Genomic DNA, 16,140 nt, shown 5'->3' with positions numbered 1-16,140 from the left:
TAGGTAAACAGAGAGAAGCCAATGTGTCAAACACCTCTAGCTCAAGCAACCATACAATTCATGGTTCAGAACATTCTATATCAATTCTATTTTAGGGTCTCATCGTTGTATCAAACTATCAATCATTTCCTAAATTATAAACTGATGATTCACTCTGAATACAACTGGCTTTTCTACGCAGAAGTTATATATAAAAAGCAGAATGTACATTTCATACCAAATATACATGATTTTATCATGCAAGTAAAACTATATTCAATGTGTATTGGTGTTCAGGATAATTGTTACCCTATTAAGGTGCATGTTATGAAATGTGAATAAATGATGCAAACAAAATTAGAAAATTCAGTTTTAAAATGTTTTTATTTCGTAATCCATAAAAAAGTTTAAAGAAATTAAAAGCAGTAATATGTACAACTCAAAATGTAAATAGAAAGGCAGCTTTTAATCACAGTACATGAGACAACAGTTATTCGAAGTCTAAGGTGAAAGCATATTTAACATATAGACTTCCCAATGTTGTACATAAATAATGTTAACTACGCAGAAGTTGTGACTTTTACATTAGATCTGCATATATGAGACTTGTCAAAATTTCAAGATTGATGAAGTCAATTTCAAGCTGCTTATATTTTGAGTACAAGTTTTACAATTACAAACATACTATGCTAACTAACAACAAAATAGAATCCTGAATCTTTTCTTCATCTCATGCTTGGTACAGTAGTCCTCTGAGACTGTTAATTTCCCTTGTAATGACTCGATTTCTTGTAGTTACGCATTCAGTTCCCTATGCATCTCACCCATCTCCTTTATCTGAAAGAGATAAAAAGGGAAATCAGTAATAGTGATTTGTTAATCTGCTTTCATTCTGTAAATATTTTAATATATAGAAACAAAGCTAATAGAGCAAGAGCGTCTTCTTCCACATGTGAGATTTTTTAAAAGGGGGGGGGGGGAGAGAAACGGAATTTGCACAGCACCATACAATACAATGGATGAGCCAAACTGCTGTCAAGATAGAAGATGACCAAGTGACTGGAGAAAGCAGTAGATAAGCTAGCTCTGTAAGACTATTAAAGAAGTAGTAGTTATTTCTCTACTATCCATATTTCATTGTACAGGTGAGGACATCAAAGCTCTGCATTAAGTCTCAGGCAGAGCCTCTCCAGACAACAATGCCTGATGACATCTATTGGTGGCAAACAAATGCCACGAGCCACGTATGGAACCAAAACTTCACAGTGATCATACGGTCTAATCCTTATCCAATGCTCATGGAAGCAGCAATCAAGTGATCAAATAACACATTTCGTGGGAAAATCTGCTGTGCAAGCCCTCTTTCTTTAAAATGCGGAAAAGCAGGGGTGCTACTCTGAGGCTAAGGTGTGCTAGTCCCAAGCCATGGGATGTATTTCCAATTGCCACTGTGCAACTCGGGCGCCCAGGGGTCATCACGTGGAACCGACTCAGTGGCCACTGGCTTTATTCCATACGTTATCATTTACCTCAGCCTTCTCATACTTGGCCATTCTCTTTCTTCTGGAAACAACCTGAAAAGCAGGAAAAAAAATTATTATTTTAAGATTGCTACCCAACAAAAAGTTAGCCTAAGTCAGCAATAAATGCTTTTAATGGATAGGGTTCCTACCTGAACAAATTCAACTTCAAAATCTAACCATAAACATTTATTATTTTTAAGATTTCAGTACTAAATTAAAAAAATTATAACCAGTGAAACAAAGCAAAAATAATTGTCAAGAAAATGATGGGGGGGGAGGGGAAGAATCATCTTTCTTCTATTTCCCCCGCCCCAGGGTCATTTTAACACAGATAAACATGCATCTAAGTTTGGGGTCTAAATATGGGATCATATAAATCATCTCACTCTGTAGCTAATTAGCAACATCTTAGGAAGCCTCCTTTCTTGGTTATCTAATGTCACAGAACTTCCAGAAACGGGTAGCTGTAAATCCACGTTGAGGACACCAGCTGTAGGGGGCTGGGGTGGGATGGAGGAGACACTGCCTGCTTTGAGCAAGGTACTTGTCTTTGTCCTTCTGCCCCTGGACAATCTTCATATGGTGTGGAATCTCTCTTCCCCCATCATCTCTGCTTCTTACACTTGCTTATTTGATCTCTTTTCTGTTTTAAGAGAGGGAATTAAAACATACCCTGCCCTAAAAGTGTCCAACTAATAAAACAGACAACCCATCTCTAAAATGTATTATAACTATAACCAGAGGTTAGGATTACAACACATACACATATACATGTGTGTATGCAGGGACAGACACACACGCGTGTATATACACCACGCACACATATATGTGTATTTGGCTACTTGGGGAGAACATAATTCCGTTACAACTTCCAATAAAAAGATGCATCCAGTCTCCTACGGACTTAACTAACAGCCATAAACACTATCTCGTTACTTGGGCTTTCATTACTACAGAACAGTTAGTATTATTAAAGAAGTAGTAGTTATTAATTTCTCATGTTTGACAATTAAAATATATGATCTATTAACTGCCTGTCTACACCTGCTGCTTTGTCCTTAGGTGGTTTCATGTCTTCCTTTCATCAATTTCTAAGAACTCTTTGGATATTATGCATAATGTCCTTCTTAGTTTCATGCATCGATATTTTTAGTTTAGTCTTAGCTATTCAACATTTCCCTTAACACAAGGTTGAAAAATACTTCCAAAATTAATGTTAGTCTATTTGGACTTTGTTTTGAAACACGAATATGCTACCCATGCCTTTCACACTGCTGTGCTGTGTTACCTATGACCTATCCTTCTCACGTAGCTTGGCAATGCGGCCAGCCTCAGGGGGCTCAAAACAGGAATTCAAATTTTGTTTTCTTCCAGATGGATAGTCAAGTGTGACAAGTCCACTAAATTGAAAATATAAATTCCTACATACCTTAAAATCTGCTTCAAAAATGTTTTTTGCCTTACGACTTTGGTTGTCTCACCTTTACATTCTAGAATCATCCCTGCTTGTAAAGGGGATAAACTACTAACTTGAATCATTAGTTCCATTTGTTATCTAGAACTGTTACTTATCACCCGTGATAACTGTTACTTATCACCTGTGATTTTAAAAATTCTATGTATCTATGTGTTACAATCCCTCAATGTTAACAGTACTCTCCCCATTTCTTCCCTGGGGTCCGTTTTCCATTTGTCCCTCTTTCCTGCCTTCTGTCCTTTGTCTTTGAGTAAATGTTGCCATTTTGGTCCCTTGCCTAATGTAGTGGTGACACATTGGGCTGTGATCCTCAAGGTCAGTAGTTCAAATCCACCAGCAGCAGTTCCAAGGGACAAAGACTGGGCTTTATATTCCTGTAAACAGTTACAGTCTCGGAAACCCACAGGGGGCTTGCTGTGAACCAGCACTGACTTGAAGGCATTGAGAGTTTATGTTGTTCTGAGAAGGCGTAGTGGATTGCCCTTTGGACTGCTAAATCCAAGGTCAGCAGTTCAAAACCACCAGTTGCTCAGAAGGAGAGAGGAGCCTTTCTACTCCTTTATATGGTCTCAGAAACTCATGGGGGCAGTCCTATGCTGTCCTATAAGGTCGCCATGAGTCAAACTCAATATAATGGCAGTGAGTGGGAGTTTGTTTAAATTACTGCTCTGAAGGGCACACTCGTCCCTGGTGGTGCTGTCCACTTCATGGGCCACTGTTTGGCTGAAAGGTGGGTTCAGTTCCAGGAGAGTGTGCTGTCTAAGGGCCACAATCTTGGGAGATCCACTTGTTTCGATCACATCAATACGTTTGGTGTTTAACAAAATGATTGTGGATTTTGTTCTACCTTCCATTATTTTCTATGCTACTCTTGTCTTCCGTTGCTTCACTTCATGGACCGGCTAGAAAGTGCAGGTACCGTGCCCGAGCCTGACATTCTGTGAAAGACGCCTGGTGCCTGATGGCAACGTCAATGGCTGTGAGGTAGGGAGGTGCTCAACTGCGACTGTTCAGAAATGCCAACGGCAGGTAGTCACGCTAGAGAATTTTAGTCAGAAAATCCAGATGCATAGATTTCAGGAATAGATTTTGAAGAAGCTCTTCAACTCTACTCACCAGCACGACAATGCCGGCGATGACCGCTAAGGCCACGACAACAATGATAGCAATAATGCCAGCTCTCAGCCCCTGCATGGAAAACTCAGGCGCTTTTTCATCAACATAGTAAATCAGAGTTTGACCAGGATCCAGATCCAGTTGTTCTCCATCGACATTCAGGTCCATTTTGGGGGAATGAAACAAAGATTCACCTTTTACCTACCACGAGGAAAAAAAGGAATTAAAAATATTTAAGGAAACCAACCTTATCCGAATATACTTACATACCTGTTACATTCCAGACAATGGCTTGTCACAACTTTGTTAAAGTTTCAGTGACAACAACCTGATGCACTGAAACTTTTTAAAAAGTTTTTAAATGTGGTGATAAGAGTTGTATGAGTCCCTAATAAATGTAAAAAAAGAAAAGAGGAGAAAAAAATGATTAGGGCAAAGACTGTACAGATGTGCTTTATGCAATTGATGTATGTATATGTATGAACTGTGATAAGAATTGTATGAGCCCCTAATAAATTGTTAAATTAAAAAAAATTGTATGAGCCCCAATAAAATTATTTTTAAAAAGAAAAAAAAATCTCCCAAACAATTAAAAAAAAAAGTTTTTCAATGTGGGAGAGACTTAAAGCATACACAGAAGTAGAAAGGTAAGTATAATGAAGCTCTATGTACCTATCACCTCCAGATTCAGCATTATCAACACATAGCCAATGCATCTTTCCTGCTATTCTCCTTCCCCACTCCTTCAACCTTAAGCCAAAAGTTTTAAATCAAATCCCAGATAGAATAAAAAAGTTATATATATATATATATATATATATATAAAACATTAAAGTATTTTTAAATGTCATGTTACATAGTATTATCACATAACTTCTTGTTCCTGGAGACTATCAATATAATGTATACACACAGATGAGTAACAACAAACAGGAGGCAAAGGCAGAATTATGACAGATAAAGACTTCGTAAGGACCGTCAAAACGAACCACGTGAATAGTCCTCAGCGCAAAGGTTGGAACTGTGATGTGGAGAAACAGGTGATGAACCACTGGAGATCCCCTTGCAGAGGGGTCTCGGGGAGGAGACAAGCCAGTCAGGGTGCGATGTAGCAACGATGAAACATACAACTTCCCTCTAGTTCCTAAATGCTTCCCTCCCCCCCCCCCCGCCCCCACTATGATGACCCGAATTCGACCTTGCAAGTCTGGCTAGACCAGAGCATGTACACTGGTACAGACAGGAACTGGAAACACAGGGAATCCAGGGCGGATGATCCCTTCAGGACCAGGGGTGTGAGGGGCGACACTGGGAGGGTAGAGGGAGGGTGGGTTGGAAAGAGGGAACCGATTACAAGGAACTACATGTGACCTCCTCCCTGGGGGATGGACAACAGAAAAGGGGGTGAAGAGAGACATCGGACAGGGCAAGATATGACAAAATAATAATTTATAAATTATCAAGGGTTCATGAGGGAGGGGGGAGGGGGAAAGGAGGGGAAAAAATGAGGACCTGATGCCAGGGGCTTATGTGGAGAGTAAATGTTCTGAGAATGATGAGGGCAGTGAATGTACAGATGTGCTTTCCACAATGGATGCATGTACGAGTGTGTTAGGAGTTGTACGAGCCCCAATAAAATGACTGGAAAAAAGAAGCACCTTGAATCCACTGACACATGAGAAAACTCTGATTTTTGAACACAGGAAAAAGTGAGAAATACTCTATACGTACATCTTTTTCAAAATAATAAGCCACATCCGCTATGTCCACCTCATTCTGAGTTTTCTGAGAAGAATTTTGTACCAGATCAATAGTGATGATATCATTTTCATACTGAGGAAATTGAAAAAACAAAACAAATTAAAATATCCAAAATCATATAAAATATCCGTTTCATAATCAGAATATTCAGTGCTTGATTTTCTACTATAAACATGCACCATCGTTCCTGTCCATCAGTGGAAAATTCAATTTAATAGTAATACTTCAAAATCCTTAATAGATATTTTTGCCCCTCACAGAAAGGAATTTGCTTCTCCTGAAAAGACTTTAAAACAAGTTATTAAAGAAATGCAACCCCAAATGTTATATATACTTACTGTTCTCTGCTTTTAAAGAGTAAAAAAAGTATACTGCACCCAAGTACTTGTTTTAAAAAAATACATCAATTCTAATCCAAAGAATTTAATAAATTCTTATTTCCTTTATAGAGTTCAATGGCATTATTCAGGTATTATTCAGAGTTAGAAGAGTTAAGGAACTACTAAGAGCTGGTGTTAAGGTCTAGTTCCTTAAACCAGAGGACTTGGGAGAAAGAAACAGCATCCTATGAAGTAAGTATGTGCCAAAAGCAGTAACAGAAAGAGGCTTTCTTAGGAAGATGACTAGTTTCGTTAAAAGGAACTACAATATTGTTGAGAATGACGGGGCTCAGAGCAGAGACCCAAAACCCATCTGTGGACAATGGGACATCTCGGCCAGAAGGGTCACAGGAAAGGATGAGTCAGCCAGGGCGCAGTATAGCACAGATGAAACACACAATATTCCTCTGGTTCCTTGAGGCTTCCTCACCCCCCTCTATCATGACCCCAATCCTGCCTTTCACTGCGGGCTAGACCGGAGCATGTATACGGGTACAGATAAGAGTTCACTACACACGAAATCCAGGCACAGAAATGGGAGTAGTGATACTAGGAGGGTTAGGAGAAGGTGAGGAGAGCAGGGGAGGAAGGCGGGACAGATAACAATGAACCCCCACCCACCACCATCACCACCACCAGGGGATGAACAATAGAAACCATGGGGGAAGGGAGACAGCAGTTGGTGTAAGACATAAAAATAATAATTTATAATTTATCAAGGGGTCATGAGGATGGGAGGGAGAAGAAGGGGAAAAAAGAGCTGATACCAAGGGCTCACACAGAAAGTAAATGTTTAGAAAATAATGATGGCAACATATGTACAAAATTGAAGTATGGATTGTTATAAGAGCTGTTAGAAGCCCCCAATCAAATGATCTTTTAGTTAAAAAAAGGAACTACAAGACACTCTTTGTTAATGGCACACTGGAGTTTTCAAAGGCATGGAAGCCAAACAACACCGGGGAATTCACACTGTAGAGCACTCAGGACTTTTTACTTGTTAAGCCCTACCAGAATGTTCGTGATGTATTTTCGATTCAGCTGATAACGAGTTGTGAATGCCTCTTCAAGGGCCCTGTAAATAATTTAAAGTCTGAGTTTTAAACAAGTATTTATATCACACAATAGTAAACGTTCCTTCAAAAGTACTACTAAGTAGATAGCTCAAGGTCTAGGATTATTAACTAAGCATTATTAATACTATTTAGTCATTTTACAACTCTCAGTAATAACTGATTCAGGTTAGACTGACTCATTGATACAAAAACTCTTGACTGGTAGTTCAATGACAAACAGGACATTTACAGAGCACTCAAGCACCTGTCTACAGATGATTCATTCATTACAAAGGGGGATGCCTTAACTTTGCAACGGAGAAACCTGGTGGACATCATCTTAATCAAAGCTAACATCACTAGTAATGAGACAAATTGGTATTGTGCACCCCCTGCTGTGACTTAAGTACACGTCAAAGTGTTTAACTTGAATCTAATTGTAAAGGAAAAATCACATTGGGAAAACTGGCACAAGATGACATTAATATTACATTTCCTGAATTTGAAAATCCTTGATTATGTAACATGGATGTACTTAGGGATAAAAGGGCATATATACACCTTCTCTCAAATAGTTTTTAAGTAAAATGTGTAAATTCATCAAGTGCACACATATCCATGCACACGGAAGGCAAATACAGCAAAATGTTAGTATCTGGTGAACCTGCCTGAGTCAAGTGCAGGAGCAAACCACAGGAGTTCTTTGCAGCCTTGCAGCTGGATCTCACAGTAACGTGTAAAATGTACTTTTGACACCTTAATATTCAGAAGTATGAAAAACTATCTAGGCTTATGTCTTCCTAATGGTTTAGGATGGAGGGCTGGGCACCTACTGAGTAAAATCAAGAATTTAACAATACTTACATCCTTAAACTTTCAACATTATAAGGTTTTTCTCTTGATTTGTGTTTTAGTTCGATGATGATCCAACTGTGAAGTACAAAGGCAGAATGAACCGTTTGTTAACAACTCAATTGCTCCACAGTAGCCCCAATAGTGATACTAAAACTCTCAAGTGGCAGTAAAGCAGAGCTAGCCAAAACAACTTATAAATTAGGGAAGCCCCTAATTGTTTTCATGGAAGCTACTCAATCTAATCTGAGCCCTCTGTCCTGAGGCCAAGGCTGAGACGGCGTGTTGGACCACATACAGCTAAAGATGAAGCAAGGCATGGAAAGAAGCAAAGACGGGTCTCCAGAAGAGAAGTCGGCCCCCTGACAGCTTGCTGTCCCATCTCATTAAATTATCTGAGCCAACCATACCACGTAAGAGAAAAGAGCAAATAAGCCATATTATTTATGTTTACCACAATCTACTAAGTGTGTTACGTAAAAGAACGCAGGAGAAATTATGTTTAGAATGCTGCTTATACAAAAAATAAACAAACCGTGGTGGTGTTCTGACTCAGCAATCCTCTGTACAAGACCAGTCCTGGCCCTCCTCACAAATGCTGTGTGGAACCATGGGGCCAACCCTCCTTGTCCAGGGCCCCTCTCGTTTCTGGCTGACCCGCTCTCTACTTTGTTCTCTTCAGGGGCGGGTCCTTCCCCAGTTTGTGAGATGATGTCTTGCCACCCTCACTTCAAAGCAGCACTCTGGCTGTACTTGTTCCAAAATAGATTTGTTCGTTCTTCTGAGAGTTCATGAGAAGAGGTTTTAAAAAGCTTTAGGGAAAATAAAATTTTTCTACAAGTTTTTGGAAACCCCCTCGTATAGTTGGTACTCTTTACCAAGAGGTTAATTCAAAGATATCAAAATCTTTTTGGGCCTTTAAAAAACATTCATTGTCCAGCTTTCCTATGTATATGTAAGGCAGGTGAAAATACCATCAAACTAAGTCGCACCTTTGCCCTCGATGTGGCACCTCTGCTGTTCAACACTTTCAAGAGGCCTTGGCACCAGGCTTACCCAAGGTGATATGTCCTTCGGTTTCCTGTCAGCTGCTTACTGTGACTCCAAATGAGACGGAATCCCCGGCAATGACGATCTCAGATTATTCTACGCTGTTGCCTATTGGCTCAGTTGTGAAGATTTTTGTTTTACGTTGAAGTGTTCTCCATGCTGAAGGTTGTAGTATTTGTTCTCCATCAATAAGTGGCTCAAGGCTTCTTCACTCTCAGCAAGCAAAGTTGCATCATCGGCAGTATCACAGGTTGATGAGTCTTCCTCCAGCTCGGATGCCAAGTTATTGTTTATGCAAACCAGCTTCTCACAGCCCAGCACACAGATTAAGTATGGTTAAAGGATATAACCTTGACACATGTACACCGTTCCCCACTCAAAAATCATACTGCATCCCCATGTTGCATTTGAATGACTGCCTCTTAGTCAGGTTCCATGTGAGCAGAAGTGAATGCTCGGAATTCCCACTTTGGGGCATGTTATCCACAACTTGAATGCTTCTGCCTAGTCAATAAAACACAGGTAAACAACCTCTGATATTCTTATCCTGACATCAGCAATGATATCCTTCATTCTACATCCTCTTCTGAATCCAGCTTGAATTTCTGGCAGTTCTCTACCAATGTACAACTAGTTTTAAACGATCGTCAGCAAAAATGTATTTGCATGTTAATACATTTCAGTTGGCTTTCTGTCAATGCCTAGAGCAGTGTTTTGAAGTAGACTTCGCTCAGGCGCACAGGTTCCTGATCATGTGCAACCTCTTGAAATAGACAGACACCAAGCAGCCCCTTCGTTTTGGTGCAGCGGCTCTGTGTATCCCTTCCATCTCCTGATGCTTCTTTGCCCACAGAATCTTTCACCATTGCAATTTGAGGCTTCATTTTTTTCTTCAGTTCTTTCAGCTTGAGAACTGCTGGTAGTGAGCTTCCCTTTTGGTATCCTAATTCCAGGTCTTTTCACATTTCATTACTAATACTTGGTCTTCTCAAAATGCTGCTTTGGAAATTCTCTTCAACTCATTTATTTCTTCCATTCACTTTAGCTGCTCTGCTTATAATATAGTTGGTGTCCTTCCACAACGCGCCTGATCTTGGGTCAATAGTGTTCAATACATCAAATCTATTCTTGATATGGCCTCTAAATTCAAGTGTGATGTACTCAAAGTTGGGTTGTGGCTCTCATGGACTTATTTGAACGTTCTTCAACTTGAGTAAGCCTATGAGCAAATAACAGTCGGTTCTAAAGTCAGGCCTGACCAATGTCTGTCCTGACCAATGATCCTGAGCTTCTCCAGTCTCTTTCAAGACAATCAACATGATTATTGTCTATGCTGTCTAGCAAAGTCAATATGCAGAGTTGCCATTTATGTTGTTCAATCATTGATCTAAAGTCCTACTTTCCAACAGATCCTTCTTTGTTTCAAACAAAGTAAACATAGATGATTGATTGTTGGTATCATAAAATACCTCTGAAAGTTACATACTAGGTGTCTTAAGTTCTACGGAGGAAAACTGAGTAGCTGGCATTTGGGACGGGGCAGAGATTTATGTTTACTGTTCGCCTTGCCTTTTGGGTTCCAAACCATGATATCATATTACATATTCAAACAGTTTACTAATTTCATTAGATAATTTATCTAATTTCATGAGATAATTCCAAAAAGCATGAAAATGAGTAATAGGCAGTTGGACTCACAAAGTCCTCACGCGTTCAGAGCATGTTATCTCCGTGTCCTTGTCGGTCCTCCTGACCCCAGCAGTGTTGACGCACCAGCACGTGGCGGTGCCGTTGCACTGCTTGGCCTTGAAGAGGCCCTTCTCGTCGCAGTCAGGGTCATAAATCCCATCGTTGTTCTGGATCGCCCCCTCAGGCTTCACTCTTCTCCCGGACTTTGAGCCTGTCATCTCCGCCTTCATCACCAAGCATTTAGCTGCCACTAAAAAGAAAGCTTCATGTCAGACGGAAGCTTTATGCTGACGGGGAAAATAATTTAACACAAAATTCTGAGTATGGAAAGATTATGATAACGCTGCATGCTCCCAAGCCCACTTTCTTTCTATTGCAAAAACAAAACCCTTTGGTTGTGTATTGAGTGAAGGTTTATAAGAGCAGATCATCAGGTTTACATTCAACACTGCATTCACTTTCTAAACACGATTTCAATGGGAGCCAGCTAAATGCTTCCCAATCCGTAAGGTTCAAAGACAATGAAGACATTCTACTCACATTTAGAGCAAGCCACGGTATTTTGTGTCCCAAGAGAAGTACAGCGACATTCACCACTGCTGTCCGTGGTGCAGTTGGTGGTCAGCTTGTAGTTTTCACAGCGACATTCTGGGGTGGGGGGGAGAGGCGCGGGGCGCAACACTTTAGCCAAAAATGTTCCATGAAGTCTCATTAAAATCAAGCGACAACTAATCTAACTAGTATCTTAACTAGTAAAGAATGTCTGCCTTGAACCTATCTCTGTGGGATCAAATTGACAACAGCAATGGAAAAGATTAGACAGGAAATTTAGGAAGAGTTAATGGTAAGGCACAACTCAAAAAAGGAGAGGGAGAATAGTTGGGCACGCATTCAACTGTCCCTGAATTGCACAGGTGGAAATTGTTGATGTATGTTCTATGGTACAAATTCTCAACAAAAACACAAACAAAAAAATCCAATTTAAATTGTGGACAAATCATCTCAACTAAATTAACTTCTGACAATGCCATGTTCCAGGGCCACAAAGTCTTAAAAAGCAGCCCTGAACATTTCCTTTTTCTGCTGTAACTAAAGTGTGCTTTCAAAGTGCCAAATTCTGTGATATAGCTGTATTAGCTCCCAACAAAATTGCTTTTTTTGGGGAAAAAAAAGTGCCAAACCCTGTGCTAAACAGACTATATACACAATATACTGCAGACACACACAATCCAATTTGCATCTCAATTTTTGTAAACCAGGAATACAGCCCTTCAAACACCACATTCAGCCTTTATGATGCTCCGTCGCAGAAACTTCTCACCTCCTGTCCTACTGGATAAGCCTCAGCCACTGCTTTCCTCAAAAAACCCCAGTAATTCTAAATTCTAGTATCTGTGCGTGTCCGTATACGGCCCCACTCCAACCTCCACCCCTCCACACACTCTGCTCCTAAAGAATCACTGCTTTTTCTTTACTTGGCTTAATGGAAACATATTTAATCTCTGACTATATTTTTCAGTAGAATTTGGGGACAACTTTATATGCCCGAAGTCCTGATGGTGTAGTGCAGTGGATCTCAACCTTCCTAATACCCAGACCCTTTCATACAGTTCCTCATGTTGTTGTGACCCCAACCATAACATTATTTTGTTGCTACTTCATAACTGTAATTTTGCTACCGTTAAAAATTGTAATAGAAATCGTAATGTGTTTTCTGATGGTCTTAGGTAACCCCTGTGAAAGGGCCATTTGGCCCCAAAAGGGGTCACGACCCACAGGTTGAGAACTGCTGGTGTAGCGTGTTAGGGCAGCTATCTACAAGGTTGGCTGTTCGAGCCTACCAGTCATTCTGAGCGACAAAGATGAGGCTGGCTGTTCCCCTAAAGATTTATAGATTTAGAAACCTTTTGTGAGGTCACTAGTAGTATGAAATCACCTTCCCAGCAGTGGGTTTGAAGTTTTTGGATATATGGGTTTCTTAACAAAATAAATCCTACTTAAAAAAAAAAGATACGAACAACCTATCCTGGGATCACTTTAATAGTTTTCCTGGTGACCATCACATATGTCCATTTCAGCTTCATCACACTGGCAAACTGTCGGTCACATAGTTAAGTATTAGAAATTATTTAAAACCCAAACCAGCATCACTGATCATGTATTTTATAGCCCCAAACCCACTGCCATCAAGTGTATTCTGACTCACAGCAACCTATCTAGAGTCTCCAAGAATGTAAGTCTTTTTTCCCCCCCCCAAGAATGTAAGTCTTTATCTTTCTCCTGTGGAGTGGCCGGTGGGCTTGAACTACTGAACCAACAGTGCCATCCACCAAAAACCAAACTCACTGCTATGGAGTTCAGTCTGACTCATAACAGCCCTGTAGGACAGGGTAGAACAGCCCGGTGGACTTCTGAAGGCAGTACCTACAGGACTCCTTAAATGTAAACACATAATTAGACAGCCAATCTTGTGGTTAGTAGCTCAATGCCTACACTGCAGCCACTCTAAATTGGCTTTTAATTTTCCCTGTTTAAATTATAATCTACATGAACACCTATCACCTGTCTAGCGCTAAACCCAATATTGGGATCACAAAAGGACAAAGTATAGTGGGAGTCCTCAAGGAATTAAAATCGTAGGCAGCATTACACCATCACTATTTAAAGCAACATTTTTAGTCTTCATGTGAAAAATTTAAAGGTCAAATAGTCACACATAGACTCTGAACATCTGCCTAGAGAAGATACCACTATTTTAAAGCAATTTCAGATTACTTAGCCCCCAACAAGTTAGAAAACCAGGAGTTAACAAAACAGTATTCTTTTGAAGCTTTAATAAACTAGACCTCCCTTGGTGAGAGTACAGAAGCGTTTTGGGAAAATTTTAGATAAATTCCCACTCTACTTCTACCCACTTAACAAAGAAACCAAGAGGTTTGACGACAGGGATATTTATTCCAGAGCACGAAAAACTTGAGTCAGACTAGATGGCCAAGCTTACATGCTATAGATTTTCCCATCACTATTTTATAAGTCGTGTTTAAAATAAACAAAAAAATAGATAATGAAAGTACGCTTTTAGCTTTGGAGCAATGTCTGAACGAAAACTATGCCAAATGATTAACTATGGGACTCTCCTAAAAGGGGGGGGGGACCATGGGTGCTTTTCATTCTTTACCGCTAAAGTTATTTGCGTTCTCTACAATAAACTTGACATTACTCATCTCTCATAAAAGGGAAAACACCTACGCCCAGCGAAGCCCCGGGGCGCTGTCTCCCGCGCACAGGTGCGCAGCGGCTCCAGGGCGTCCCCAGTCACCTGCTGCCGCCCGGGGCGCACATCCGGGGCCGCCGCAAGCGCGCGGGGTGGGGCGGGCCGCCCTCCTTGTCGCGGAGGGAGGACTCGCTCGGAAAGGCGGGCGTAGGCCCTGCCGGAACGGCAAGTCCATCGCCACCCCAGGTGGGCAAACCTGGCTTCAGGTGCGGGGGCCCGCGGCCGCCAAGTGGCCCCGGTCCCTCCCGCCCCGCGCGCTCCCAGCTCCCCGCCGCAGGGGTCCGGGACGTGGCCAGCCGGGGCCCCGCCAGCCCCCCCGCCGCAGCCCCACCCTCTTCCCCAGAAAGGGGCCCGCAGCCCCAGGTGAGGCCGCCCCGTCGAGCGCGCGCGGGGTGGCGCCTTCCCGTCGCAGGTGCGGGGCTGGCTCGGGGAGGGAGAACGCGCACCCCGCGCCCTCCCCGACGGCCCTTTCCGCGGACCCGCACAGGCACCCTCTCTCCGCCGCTCACCTTTCTGAGCCGTGGCCACCGCCGCCGTAGCGAGCAGGAGCGCGAAGGCGAGGACCCGGGGAGGCGCCATAGCGCGCGCGCCTGCGAGGGGAGCCGGGCCGGCGCGAGGCCTGTGTCGTGTGCCGCGGGGTCCGCGTCGGAAAGGCCTCCGGGAGATGGCCCCTGCGCCGGGCGGAGGCTGCGAACTAGCTGGAGGACCTGCGCGCTCGGGGTGCGCGGCGCGGCGGGGCGGGGCGCCAACCTGGTGCACCTGGTAGCTCCGCCCCTCGGCTCTCGGGAGCCGCTCACCTCCCGGCAATCACGCCTGGGGGCGGGGCGGGGCGCCAACCGCTGCACCTGGTGGCTCCGCCCCTCGGCTCTCGGGGGCCGCTGGGGGCGGGGCGGCGCGCAGACGGGCTCCCCTCCCCCTCCCGGCAGCCGCCAGGGGACCGCCCCCTGCCCAGGTGTGCGCCGGAAGCGCCCGGCCGGGCGCCGCTGCAGGTGCGTCCTGCAGAACGCGGCCGGCGAGGCTGCGGGCGGGGTGAGCGGTGGCTAGGGTAGGCTGGGACCCGTGATGGCTTCCAGCAGTTTGGAACTAGTGAGACGTCCTCCTTCCTGCCAGGGAGCGGGAAACACTGCAGAAATGAGGCTTGGGGAAAAGATGGAGGGGCGGGGAGACCAAGTGGAGCGCCAAGAGGGGCAGGACCCAACCACGCTATCAAAGATGACCTTTGAGCTTCCGGACAGCCTCATTAGATCATTGAAACTAGATGAGGGGGTGGAGAAGTCCCTGGGGACGATGAATTTGTCATTCATCATGATTCTGGATAATTGTTTACTCTTTCAAAATAAGCCCTTTGGCAGTCGTCGCTGTGAGGGGCCCTTGATTTTGGTTGACTGGCGCGCCTTTGTACAACAGAACAAAACACTGCCGGGTCCTGGCCATCCTCAGTCATGGCTGCGTTTGAGAACTCGTCCAAAATGCGAGCGACAAAGTCTCACCAGACTCACTCCCAAGGAGCGCACTGGCTGTACTTCCAACACGGGCTGGTAATCCACGCACATTCAGTATTCTTCCGCCACACTGCAGTGCAAAAGCATCGATTCTTCCCCAGTCTACCTTATGGATTGAACAGCCGCTACATTGTCTGTGAGGCATTTGAAGATACCATGGCTTGAGCCAGGCACGAGTCTTCATGGTGACATCTTTCCTTTATTACATTTTAAAGAGGTCTTTTGGAGCAGATCTTGCACAGATCTCTCCACTACTGTTTCCATGAATCAAAGTTAAAGGAGATCTTGACAACTTCAACCTAGTCTGCTTTTACCATAATGTTATCTGTTGGTCAGTTGTCAGGGTCTTTGTTCCTTTATCTTGAAGCATAATTCATACCGAAGGCTGTAGTGTTTGATCTTTTTTTTTGAAGTGTTGACTTTTATGTATTTTTAAAAAATCATTTTATTTGGGGCTCGTACAATTCTTATCATAATCCATA

General features: G+C 42.9%; 1 protein-coding gene across 1 annotated transcript; it reads right to left on the bottom strand.

The window, feature by feature from the left end:
- Nucleotides 1-520: 520 nt before the first annotated feature.
- Nucleotides 521-14,860, bottom strand: EPCAM (epithelial cell adhesion molecule). The gene is made up of 9 exons (XM_075535643.1): nt 14,666-14,860; nt 11,423-11,530; nt 10,892-11,132; nt 8,156-8,221; nt 7,248-7,311; nt 5,827-5,928; nt 4,096-4,296; nt 1,509-1,553; nt 521-816 (listed from the first exon to the last, which is right to left on the bottom strand). The coding sequence occupies exons 1-9, from the start codon at nt 14,733-14,735 to the stop codon at nt 775-777; spliced, it is 939 nt and encodes a 312-aa protein (XP_075391758.1). The 5' UTR covers nt 14,736-14,860; the 3' UTR covers nt 521-774.
- Between the last annotated feature and the right edge of the window lie 1,280 nt (nt 14,861-16,140).

This window comes from Tenrec ecaudatus, chromosome 17, assembly GCF_050624435.1.
Source record: "Tenrec ecaudatus isolate mTenEca1 chromosome 17, mTenEca1.hap1, whole genome shotgun sequence".
In the NCBI taxonomy this organism is placed as follows: domain Eukaryota; kingdom Metazoa; phylum Chordata; class Mammalia; order Afrosoricida; family Tenrecidae; genus Tenrec; species Tenrec ecaudatus.
This window is presented reverse-complemented; position numbering and strand designations above follow the sequence as displayed.

Excerpts from the sequence above, each read along its gene's own strand:
- EPCAM (XM_075535643.1), bottom strand. The coding sequence starts at position 14,735 with ATGGCGCCTCCCCGGGTCCTCGCCTTCGCGCTCCTGCTCGCTACGGCG. Across the intron at positions 11,531-14,665 it reads GGTGGCCACGGCTCAGAAAG|AATGTCGCTGTGAAAACTAC; the intron begins GTGAGCGGCGGA and ends CCCCCACCCCAG. Across the intron at positions 4,297-5,826 it reads CTTATTATTTTGAAAAAGAT|GTAAAAGGTGAATCTTTGTT; the intron begins GTACGTATAGAG and ends TCCTCGTGGTAG.